The sequence below is a fragment of the Aulonocara sp. 'chitande type north' Nkhata Bay genome, linkage group LG1 (genome assembly GCF_057382095.1).
Source record: "Aulonocara sp. 'chitande type north' Nkhata Bay isolate Kocher_YH1m ecotype deep benthic linkage group LG1, A_spYH_male_GT1.1, whole genome shotgun sequence".
Lineage (NCBI taxonomy): Eukaryota > Metazoa > Chordata > Actinopteri > Cichliformes > Cichlidae > Aulonocara > Aulonocara sp. 'chitande type north' Nkhata Bay.
In genome coordinates, this window is record NC_141344.1 from 18,798,164 (window position 1) to 18,809,550 (window position 11,387).

The 11,387-nt window shown below is 39.6% G+C and overlaps 2 protein-coding genes across 2 annotated transcripts; one reads left to right on the top strand and one right to left on the bottom strand.

Annotated features, from left to right (window-relative positions):
* Window positions 1-368: 368 nt before the first annotated feature.
* Window positions 369-7,154, top strand: tex9 (testis expressed 9). Its single transcript, XM_086286950.1, has 12 exons — window positions 369-486; window positions 1,178-1,311; window positions 1,630-1,693; window positions 1,831-1,907; window positions 2,036-2,081; window positions 3,068-3,150; window positions 3,281-3,432; window positions 3,671-3,762; window positions 3,968-4,141; window positions 4,269-4,403; window positions 6,619-6,753; window positions 6,835-7,154. The coding sequence occupies exons 1-12, from the start codon at window positions 439-441 to the stop codon at window positions 6,907-6,909; spliced, it is 1,215 nt and encodes a 404-aa protein (XP_086143076.1). The 5' UTR covers window positions 369-438; the 3' UTR covers window positions 6,910-7,154.
* On the bottom strand, window positions 6,292-11,042 carry mns1 (meiosis-specific nuclear structural 1). The gene is made up of 10 exons (XM_086286939.1): window positions 10,830-11,042; window positions 10,502-10,711; window positions 9,201-9,328; window positions 8,980-9,082; window positions 8,575-8,804; window positions 8,208-8,424; window positions 8,023-8,130; window positions 7,629-7,886; window positions 7,417-7,542; window positions 6,292-7,333 (listed from the first exon to the last, which is right to left on the bottom strand). Exons 1-10 carry the CDS (start codon window positions 10,830-10,832, stop codon window positions 7,223-7,225), a joined length of 1,494 nt encoding a protein of 497 aa, XP_086143065.1. The 5' UTR covers window positions 10,833-11,042; the 3' UTR covers window positions 6,292-7,222.
* Between the last annotated feature and the right edge of the window lie 345 nt (window positions 11,043-11,387).

Consider the following 11,387-nt stretch of genomic DNA (forward strand, 5'->3'; position numbering starts at 1 on the left):
GAATGACTTTTGAGTTAGGTGTGGTTGGTGGCTATCTAACCAGTTATGTCTTCAAGGGAAGCCTCTGGGCCAAAATATTGCTTCTATACTTAGTTATTACAAAGACACGGACCGTATTCTGTCATTCAACCCTCTGATGTAATCACATTGAGTCTGCATGAAATAAAATGTTAACATATGACTAGGTTTCCTTTATGTGTATTAAAATGAATATTAAGTGTGAGTAAATGTTTTTTATATAACAAATAACTCAACAACTATCCGAGTACCCTTTTTTAAACATTATTTTTAGTATTTTAGCACAACGTCGATAAACAATGACTTGCTGTAATCGTTTAAAAATCTCCGTAATTGTCTTTCATGGGTTGCCGTACTGTGCCCGCGGTGTACCAGCTGTTGCTATGCAACCATTATCGCGTCGTTTCGGTCTGCGACACGATGGCGGCAAGAAGTGCTGATAAAAAGGTCCAGCCCTTCATTTCGCAGGTTTGTAACATTACTTTTTCATGTTAATGTCTCTCAGACCATTAAGCTGAGCTTTTTAGTTGTGCCTCACCAAAATGTTTTACTAACTGAAGTAACTATGGCAACCGTTTCTGCTTCCGCCAACAGGAGCACTGACAAAGCAAAAAAAAATACATACAAAAAAACAAAACAAAAAACACCAAAACATAACATCACAGTCTCATTCTTACTGTTGCACATCAAAGTTACAAAAAAGAGCCTTATAATATGGCATAGCCATGTTCTAGTGAACTGGATAACCTCTGATAGTGATAATATAAAATAATGCAGCACTTATAAAAAGAAATTAGAACAGCTAAGTACAGAACAAAGCAGGTAAACTAGCAAAAACAAGTACAAAAGGTGGAAAATAGTTAAATAGAAAAAAGTAGAATATAAGAGCTTAACGAGTATAAATCTAACAAATAAATGCTGGTATTGTTGTATCAGATGGAAAGTGAAATTTGTCCTTCAAAGGGTTTTGTATGGATGCTTGTTTGTGCCACTGATAAAACATTATTTCGACTCACTAACTGAAACTTCTGAGAAAATAACTCAAAGCTGAGAAAATAGCTTGAAATTTGAGTTATGTTAAAATAATAAGTCAAAGGAAAACTTTTTTTTCATAGCTGTTGATAACTCTCCTGTTATGTCATTTTTTGTTGATGCTTAGGTCAAGAAACGTCCATCCTCTACCAGTAAGGCTGAAAGGTCCAAAAGAGTTGAATTAAGGGCACAGTCAAAATCTGCTTCTGGTCAGGCAAAGAAGCACACAGATGAACTTTTAGCCAAAGAAGAAGAGTATAAGTAGGAGTTGTTCTCACACCTGCTTGCTTTATTTTTGTATATAGTAATTGCACTAACCCTTCTGATAATTTTAACATTGCATTTTAGTCTAAGTTGCTCATTTCTGTCAGAATAAGTTATATGTGGACTATTTCTTGCACTTGTTTAATCAGTAGTTCTTTAGGGCACTGACCAGTACTGGTTACCTATAATAATAAAAAAAAAGTAACTCCAGATAGAGTGACCCACTTGTATCACCAACAATCCTGCAGTACTAAATTTCAACTTGTTAAAAGTTGTTTATATAAATCTGCTTATTCATTATTTTATTTCCAACAGACTCCTTAATGCAGAGCTGGAAGCCAAAACAGCAGATTTAGTTAGACAGGCTGAGCAACTTATGGTAAGTTATTAACAGGTTTGCATTCAATAATTGGAAGAAAAAAAAATTGTGAGCGCAGTAGCACTAAAAAAGTCAGATGAAAGAAGTTAAGAAGGGAGCATGCTTACTCTAAATTCAAAACTCTGTGTTTATTTTAGAGAGAACAAAGTGAAGTTCTTTCAAAGCCTTTATCCAATGTCCTGCTCACAGACACTGAAGAAGAAGAGACGTCCAGGTAAAAGGTTTGATTTCCTTATCTCCGATCATTCGGATATATAATTTTAGCAAAACCTCCTTGAAAAGAAAGATATTTTTTTATATTCATGTACATTTGCATCTCTCTGTTTAACTTTTCACTTGCAGGATAACAAAGACTCACACATGTGCTGTGCAGCAGCCTGGTGTGAAGGTCTGTATCTCAGGCATTTTGCTCAGCAGTTTGTATTATTGTTGTGTACGTTTTCAGCTCTGTTCAGTTTTATTTTTTTTAGCAGAAGTTGAAAACAAGGTTTTTTATATTGGTATTTAAAGAAGAAAAAAGGCCCAGTACTATTAAAGAGAAACCCCATCAATCAGATGATCTCATATGAGCAGCACTTGTCTACTGTGGTAAGGAAAAACTCCCTTTTAGCAGGAATAGACCTCACGGAGGAGCAGCCAGTGGGGAGTGAAGAAAACTGCTTGGGCATCTTAGAAAACGCCCCTCAACCAAAGCTCTTAACAGCTTAGCATAGGGAGGCTTCAGGTTCACGTGAGCCAGCCCAATTAGCTTTATTCAAAAGTAAGGTTTTAAGGCCAATCTCAAAAGTAGAGAGACTGTCAGCTGGACTCAAACTGGGAGCTGGTTCCACAAGAGAGGGGCCTGATAACTAAAAGCTCTGCCTCCCATTCCACTTTTTTTTCTTTCTTTTCTATTTTTTTTATACCTTGGAAACAACAAGTAAGCAATCTGTGAGTGAAGTGTACGGCGGCCCTGAAAGGTCAAACACACAGTAACTTCATGGATGAACAAGTAAAGAACAGCAGCAGAAGTGATAAGATAACAGTAAAAAGCTAAAAGCAAACATCGATGGACAGCATTATATGAATCTTGTTGAAACCCCACGACACAAAACATAATCCTCCATTTCTTTGAAGTATGTCTCAGTGCAATCCTCCAGATGTTTTGGTTTCCAGCACTTCTGCAGCTGTTCCATTACTTTATCGTCTCTTCAGATACACTTCTTTTGTGAATTTGCTTTTTTAGCTTTTGTGGCACATTTTTCTATTTGCTGGTGTTTTCTTAAGTTGCAGTGTTTTTGACCTATCAGGGTCACCTTAGAAGTGTCCTGTTGGGGTAACAAGGTGCTGTAAGTTCTTTAAGGTCACTTCAGTATTTTTGTGTAATTCTTTTAGGAGGCAACCAAAAGAATTGTTGCATCAAGATCACAAAATATGCTGAGTGGAAAACAAGTGAAAGATCCCCACTTTAAAACTGGGTGAGTTTTATTTGTATATAATTTCTAAATCCATTTCAAGCCTTTCTGCTCATAAATCTTTTGTGAGATTTATTCTCCAGGAGGAATCACAGTTTACAGGTTTTCACGAAATTGTGCTTGATTGTTTCAGGAGCTCAGAGGATGATTTTGAAGCTGTAGAAGATTCTGCTAATTTATTCTTGGCAAAGACAATTCACAGCATGGAGGAGAAAATGAACAATGCTGTAGTTCATGAAAATGCTGTGGATGAAATACCTAACTTTGGAGACAATGTAGGATCAGGTAATGCTTATTTCACTTAAAAAATAATAAACCACATTTTTATTCTGTGGGAACAATGACTAAATAACATGTATAGTTTTCCACGAATAGGCTTTTTTCTGTCAGATGATTTTTGCCCCTTGAGAATCCCAAATGAAGGCCAAACTGGAGCTTTGAGATTATTTAATTCATGTGATAAGTTTCATATGCTTATATAGATTTTTTCACAAGCGTATAAATCAGATTGTTGTCGCTTAAGGAGTTTCAGAAGCTCAAATACGAGTCCTGAAGGCAAAACTCCGGATTATGCAAGAGGAACTGGACCAGATCTCATGTGAATATTACAAGAAGGTAATGTAAATATTTATATATACAACTATAAACAGAAATGTTGCTGCTGATGCCTTACATTAGAGAAACAAAAGTTACTTTGGTAAAATATATAGGGTTATTTGTCCTGATCCTTAGATCGTTTAACACAGCATGGATGTATTATTGTATCTGGATTGTTTTTTCTACTGCTCAGACTGAAGTGTCTGAACTTGTGTCTCTGCAGGACGATGAAAACACAAAGCTTAGCGCAAAGATTAAGGAGCTGGAGGAGGATCGAGCCCGGCTGCAGAAGACCGTGAGCATTCAGCAGACACAAATCGAGAAGCACCGAGCTTTAGCCGCAGAGTCCAACAAAAAATGTGATGGACTTCAACTGGAAGTGTCTGGTTTGAGCAAGGTGTGTGTCGCCAACAGCTCAGAGCAAATTACTACTGCAACAATTTCTTTAAAACAAGCAGTAAAACTGGACAGCGTAATTCATCTGAGCTGCTGTTGTGTGTCACCTGTTTTTGTGCTCTGTGTAGGAGATAGAAAATCTGAATAGATCCCACAAACAAGCAACAGCTGTCCACAGCACGGTAGAGGTCCGCCTGAACCGAGCTCTAGAGGAGGTGGAGAGGCTGAAGACTCAATTGAACAAAATGAAACAGGAGAAAAAGGTAACAGCATTAAAACAAAGATTCCTGTATAAACATGTCTGTGTTTTCTATGTTTGTCTTTATATCAGAAATACACACTAGTCAAAGAAATTAAAGGAATACTTTTTAATCAGAGTACAGCATCAAGTCAGTTAAACTTGTGGGATATTGATATGGTCAGTTAAGTAGCAGAGGGGGTTGTTAATCAGTTTCAGCTGCTTTGGTGTTAATAAAATGAACAGCAGATGCACTAGAAAGGGAACAATGAGACAACAGCCCAAGACAGTAATAGTTTTACAGGTGGAGGCTGCTGACATTTTTTACCTCTTCATCTTATCTGAGGGCTCTGCTCTGAGTCTGCATAATAAAGGGAGGATTTGTATGAATTCAATTCAATATAAAACAACTCTCTTACCAATTTGCTTTGTGTACAGGTCTATGGAGTGACAGTGGTGATTTTCCAGTGTCTGTACTGAATAACGCTACTTTAACCTTCATCTTGTGATAGCTTCTGTAACTATCTCTAAAGTTAACAGGTCAGTTTTGACCCGTGTCTTAAATCAGCCAAAGAAAATAGCCTCAGAACAGTGTTTAATCATCCAGTGTGTTTGTTGCCTATCAGTTACCTTGTTAGGCTGCCTTATGTCTGACAATATTGGTTTTAATTTTTTTGGCATGGCCTTTCAGGTCCTTTCTCTCCTCAGCATACCTTTTGTTTCTATCTAAAAAAAATTGTAAATCAAACCTCAAGAGAATTTAGAAAAAAAAAGGTTATATTACCTACTATTACTGAGAAGTGTTATTGCCTATAGTAACACTTTTATATGGAAAGGAACAAAATATTCTTTAGCGGTCACCTGTGGCCCTGGGTTGAACCTCAGTGGAAGGAGCTGCACCCATCTCTCCTATACATCCTTGATGGGAGCAAGTATATCAGATGTTGCTCTAGTATGTCTGCTGTAAAATCTAAGGACTATAAAGGTCTGAAGCAACATTGTTGCCTGAAAAATAGTTCTGCCTGTCGATGCTTGGTCTCGCTGCTTCATCTGTACACTGCAGCAAGAAGGGCACCATTATAAGCATTCAGGTATTCCTCATCACTGTCATTCCAAATGTCACCGTGGACTTTTTTTTCCTTCAAGGGCTGTGATAGCCATGATGACTTTTTTTTAGTGACAATGGCATGAACAAATCAAAACACGAGCAGGTTCGCACCTGTGACCTCCTCATCAGATCTGTTTTTGTCCTCTGCTTGATAATCTATATTATCCTCCTCCTCCTCAGAAAGAGGGTCATCCATATTGCTGTGCTGTTTTATGTCCTCAAAGAAATTATCCAGAGCTTTGCTTTTTATAACTCTTCTTAATTTTGCATGCCATTTGCATGCTGCAAACTTGTGATGTGTACTCTGCAAGTCACCAACTACACTGAGTTGGTCTTATATGACTTGCGTGTCTGTACATTTCTATCTGGATGACCATTTCAATGAAGCAGTAGGTATAAAAAGGGCTGTTTGTTCAGGGTAAGAGACAAACGGGAAAAGAGAGAAGCCCCTAACGTCGCTCTGACAGTGATTGAGATCAGTGTTTATGATTTTAGTTTTGGGTCTAATTATTGTTTTATAGTCTTATATTATCTGCTTCAATATCTATAATCAAGTAAAATGGAATATATATATATATATATAATGTGTATGCAGGATATATAATGATTTTTGTTTTTTTCGAGTGGTCATGTTGGGCCGCCTGGATCAAAAATGCCAGGACAGATTTTTTTTTTCCAGTCCAGTCCTATTAAAAAGCAGACTTCCATTGCAGGTATAAACACTACCATCAAAATAAAACATTTGTTTAAAATACAGAGGTTTAAAACCGATAACAAAAACAAAATTCCAATATGTAATCATTAAATCTTGTTATAGAGACACAACAGCCACAAAGTGTCTTATATTTATTTGTATATCAGCTATTCTAATTAAAGAGGCATAGCAGAAAAACTTTTATAGACATGAATTCATAGGTGTAGTTAAAGATACAGAGAAAAAATATGAGTTAAGGTAATGCTATTATGTCCCTCACACCAACATCTTATTTTGAAGATCTTTCACATGTACATAGAACTGAATTTTAAGCCGCACACTAAAATATCTGCTCTGACAACTTCCGATTGCACAAACAAGGTGAGGTCCTGCTGAGCCTGCACTAATTTCTGCTTTTTGCCTTCTTTTATAAATAAGGACAAAATAACTGAGGAACATCAGAGTAAAGAAAATTTGCTGGCTGAAAACAAAATGCTAAAAAAGCAGAAAGCTGAACTCATCATGGCCTTCAAGAAACAACTGAAGCTAATCGACATTCTCAAAAGGCAAAAGGTACGAGTCATCATGTTACTCTGTTAGTGGATACTGTGCTTAGTTTTTAATCTTAAGGGTTTTTTTTTTGTGTGTGTGCAGATGCATTTTGAAGCTGCTAAGCTGCTGAGCTTCACAGAAGAAGAATTCATGAAGGCTCTAGACTGGGGGAAGTAATAACCACTGAATGTCTCCACTTCTATTTTTTAAAAGCTAAAAAGCTTAACAGTGGTCACTGTTATTTTAGGATACTTCTTTGTGTTGTAGGCCTCAGTTGTCTCTCAGAACATTGTCAGAAAAAATGATAAGTAGATTTGGTTTGTCTCTTCAGTTAAACATTGGCAGACTGAGTTGCCACGTCTGTTTGGAATGATGTTAACTCAGTGCCTGTCAGCACCTCTTAATAAAAATATGTCCCTGAATCGGTCCCTTGTATCTATACTTCTGTAACTCTACACTGCCCTCTAGTGGCAGATTGGAGGAGAAGCATCTAATCGTTGGCCTCCCAGCCATCATCAGAGAACGCATCAGCCTGACGTGTTTTAAAGTGTTTTCTGAAGTCTTCGTCTAAGTGTTCCAGGTCATCCTCCCGCAGCAAGCCCTGGAAACAAAACACAAGCGGTCATACATGTGTTTGATCTGAAGCTGCGTAAAATTATTTGTGACTCGTGTACCGCCTCACACCTTAGGCAAGTATCCAAGGAGTTGTGTCGCATGACGCTTCAGAAGCCTCTGCCTCTCTTCTTCAACGATCTGTCTCCGCAATGCCTCTTTCTGCTCCTCAATCGCTCTCTCTTTAGCCTCCAGCTCCTGGAAGAGCAATCAAAATATCACAAAGCACATCATTAAAAGTATACATTAAGATTAAAAAAATGATCAAAGAGAGTAATTTGCACCATGTCGGCCTCCTGCTGTCGTCTTCTGTCCTCTATTAGTTTCTCCACCTCACGTTTGTGTTCAAGCTGCTTCATGCGTCGTTTCTGGGCGTTCATCTGCTCTATACGGTCGTCCTCTGCGAACTTGGCCATCATCATCTTCCTGAAGGCCTCCTCTTCCTCTTTCTCAGCCTGCCTCCGCATCTCTTTGAAAGCCAGCTGCTCCTGGAAGGTCTGTTGCATCATCAGCCTCTGTCTGATTTTCTTCTCCATCTCCTCCTGTTACACAAAAGAGTAAGAGCGAGTGTCACACAGAGAATCAGACAAGCATTCACACCATACAGTCAATTCAAAATCGCAACATAACACACTCTTTTTCCTGTGGAAGGAAGCTGGGCAGAGTAAAGCTCCTTACGATTTCTCTCTGCCTGTTAGCCTCTTCTTGCTCTTCCAAATAAAGCTCCTGACGAACGCGCTCCATCTCTTCACGCTGCTGCTGCTCCTCCTCAATCTTCACGCAGAGCTGCAGAGGACAGAGACGTTAGTTACAGATGCACTCCGGCATCGTCACCAAAGAGTTAAGAAGCCGAGAGTCTTCACCAATTTATGAAGATGCTCCTTCGCCTCTTCTCTCTCTTTGAGCTTGGCTATCCTGTCCTTCTCCATGTGCTGCTGCTGCATGGCAAACTCCATGATGCGCCGGTTCTCGGCCTCCATCCTTTCTCGCTCCATGCGCCTCCACTCGGCCTGCTGTCTCTTGAACTCTTCGATATGCTGCTGAGTGGCTCGGACTTTCTCCAGTTTCAGCTGCCGCTCCCTTTCAGGAAAACATTTCAAAAAGTCACTCATCCTGTGCTACCTCTGCATCCCGTTTAGAAGGAAGCTGTTGTCTGAGACACTTGCTATTGTTTTTTGCAGGTATTTTTTTAACTAACCATGAAGAGATTATGAATTAGTAGCGACTCACGTCTGATCCTCCTCGTAAATCTTCCTGACGATCTCGTCCACCATGAGCTTCTCTTTGAGGAATTCCTCATACGCTTCCTGTCTCCTGCGCTCCCTCTCCATGAGCTGCTGCTCCAGCTCTTTCTGATACTGCACCATCTCCTCCTGGCGCTTCTGCTGCAGCTTCTGCTGCTCAACGGCTACCCGCTCCCGGTCGCTCCTCATCTTGCGAGCGTAGTCTGCCTCTTCCCGCTAAAAGACACATCATATTTATACAACCTACAGACTTCAGAGCAGCCTTTGTATTCTTTGTACTTACCCAAAAGTAGTAGTTTTGGGTGGGGAGAGTTTTGGGTGTTTTCTGTTAAAATTTCCACACTTCAAGAGTATTTGTTATATTCAAAGAAAGTCTGCCCTCAGGACTCACCATTGTCTCAAACCTCATGGCCTCCTGCTCAGCAATCTGTGCGGCTCTGTCCTTGTTCAGGTACGCAGACTTCAGCTTCAACTCCAGCTCTCGAAGCTCCGTGCTGAAAAATACACAGAGAAAATATTTAACAGGCAGAAAGTGACAAATGTCAAATGTGTTTGTTTACTGACCCAGAGCCTCCAGTAAGTCAGGGTAACGAGGTCAGTGTGTGTGTGTACCTGTTCTCTTTGATATACTGCCTCATTTTCTCCTCTTTCTGCTTATCGTGGTTGATGCGGGCCAGCTCCCTGGCCATTCTCTCTTCCTGTTCAAGCTGCTTTTCCCGGTTAACTCGATCCTCCTCTGCCTGCGAATCACATTTATTTATCACATTTAAAGCTCAGATAAGAGAAAAGTGTCAGAGGGATATTTTTTCAAAGTTTGGATCTAAAATCTGTAGTCAGTTATTGATTATGAAACAAAATAACTCCTGGCCACAAACATGTGCTGCTGTCTCTCTGTGATCTTTTGTTCTTTTTTTGTTCTTAGGGGGTAAATATCATATAATTTTAACTCAAGGATAAGACAAAGTGCCGCCTGATGCTCTAGGGGCTTGAGTCTGTGCCCAATAGGCACTGTTCCTGTCAGCACTGTCAGTATTGGCTTTTTAAGGATTAACTATACTAAAAACAAACTCAAAGAACAAGTTCTTCTAGTAATCAAGCAGAAATCTGGGAACAACCTTTGAATTTTCCAGTATGGCGAAGTATCAAGTCACAAGGCATTAAAATTAACATTTTTAGTTGAATTAACATTTTGGATCCATGGACAGTAAACTCCTCACATCTTAATCCGATCAAGACTTGGTCAATACTTTAAAAAGCATGTCTTATTTTGGACTGTAAAGAGTTTAGCTGCAAAGATACTGGTCTGATGTAAAATCAGAAATGGAAAATATATTAGATCTGAAATTGGAGACAAATTCCAATAGGTGAGGCTGAGATGGTCTGGACAGGTGCAGCGGAGGGACATTGGATATACTGGACAAAGGATGTTGAAGATGGAGCTGCTAAGAAGGAGGAAAAGAGGAAGATCTTAGGGGGAATTCATGGCTATAATTAAGGACGGAGGGTTGGTGCTATGGTGAGATAGGAGTTGATCCACTGTGGTGATGGGAACAGTGAAAGAAGAAGATTATATATGTAAATGGAGATGGTCTCAAAATCTCTTATTCTATGCCTTTATACTAGATGTATTCCATTACTTTATTTATGCTGCAAGGAAAAACAACTACTGCTTTATTTAGTTTCATTTGGATACTTTACATGCATTTTAATTAATTCCAGAAGAATTTTATTTAGTTTTTCATTTGAAGTATTTGCTATTATGCTGAAAGGATTTTTCTGATTAAAAATTTCACCAGATTTCAGAATGGATCCATCTCTCACCTGTAAAAGTGAAAACCAATATATTCAGAAAAATAAAACCGAATAGAGCGTGCTTAAATGTCAATTGTCACCCCCGAAACAGACACACAAACCTTGAGCAGTGCGCTCTCTATCTGCTTCTCCTTGAGCTCCTGCTGCACCTGTCGCAGGTACCTCCTCCTCTCGAAGCCCTCCTCCTCCCTCAGGCTGGCCTGGACCTGCCGCTCTCTGTCCACCCGCTGGGCCTCCTGCTGCCGGTGCTGCTCCTGGACCCGCCGCTGAGCCATTAACCTCTGCTGGTGGCTGTACATCCTGTTACCACTCTGTGTCCACAACAATAACACGGGAGGAGAAAACACGTGACCAGAAACCTGCGTTATGTTAACTTTGAGGTCGTGAACTAGCAGCCAAGCTAACGTTAAATTTGCTTCTAGGATTTACCATGTTTGAGGTTCTTCTCCTGGATTCCCGCTTTCTCAACTCAAGCCTTTAACTTTCTTTAACGCAGAAAACTTCGAATGTACTGAAGCGAATGTTAATCCTCGGTGTTTCTGAGCGGGTCAGTAGCTGCCGCAGGTTACCTCGGTCAGTTGTTTAGCGTTTTGTTGTCCTGGGAACGCTTGGTCTTCCTAAACTGGGCCAATGAGTGAGCGTTGGCAGTGACGTCAGGCCCGGGAAACTCAAACCGGTTTCAGGATGGAGGATTGTTTCTAGGATACACGCCATGAATAACTGACGCACTTCTGAAGGCAGGTGAATGTTTATCACAGTGTTAACAATGTGTCTAATAAATTGTCAGAAGAAAATAACAATAGATTCCACGTTAATATTTGATATAGGAATACTTTTGCTATCAGTTTAGAGTTTTAGTTTTCAGTTGTTTTCAGCTGAGGTTAGCTTTAGGAGATGCATTGCTTTTTCCATTTTAGCTTCTAATATTTTTATTTAGTTTCATTAATTTTTGATTAGGTCTCGGAACTCTGTGAACGGTAGTACCAA

What these genes read in the sequence shown, in the direction of transcription:
- tex9 (XM_086286950.1), top strand. Translation starts at nt 439, where the DNA reads ATGGCGGCAAGAAGTGCTGATAAAAAGGTCCAGCCCTTCATTTCGCAG. An exon ending in TCCAGCCCTTCATTTCGCAG is followed by an intron (nt 487 to 1,177) that starts GTTTGTAACATT and finishes GTTGATGCTTAG; the next exon opens with GTCAAGAAACGTCCATCCTC. An exon ending in TGGAGACAATGTAGGATCAG is followed by an intron (nt 3,433 to 3,670) that starts GTAATGCTTATT and finishes TTGTCGCTTAAG; the next exon opens with GAGTTTCAGAAGCTCAAATA.
- mns1 (XM_086286939.1), bottom strand. An exon ending in CCATGAGGTTTGAGACAATG is followed by an intron (nt 8,805 to 8,979) that starts GTGAGTCCTGAG and finishes TGTGTCTTTTAG; the next exon opens with CGGGAAGAGGCAGACTACGC. An exon ending in GACAGCAGGAGGCCGACATG is followed by an intron (nt 7,543 to 7,628) that starts GTGCAAATTACT and finishes TTGCTCTTCCAG; the next exon opens with GAGCTGGAGGCTAAAGAGAG.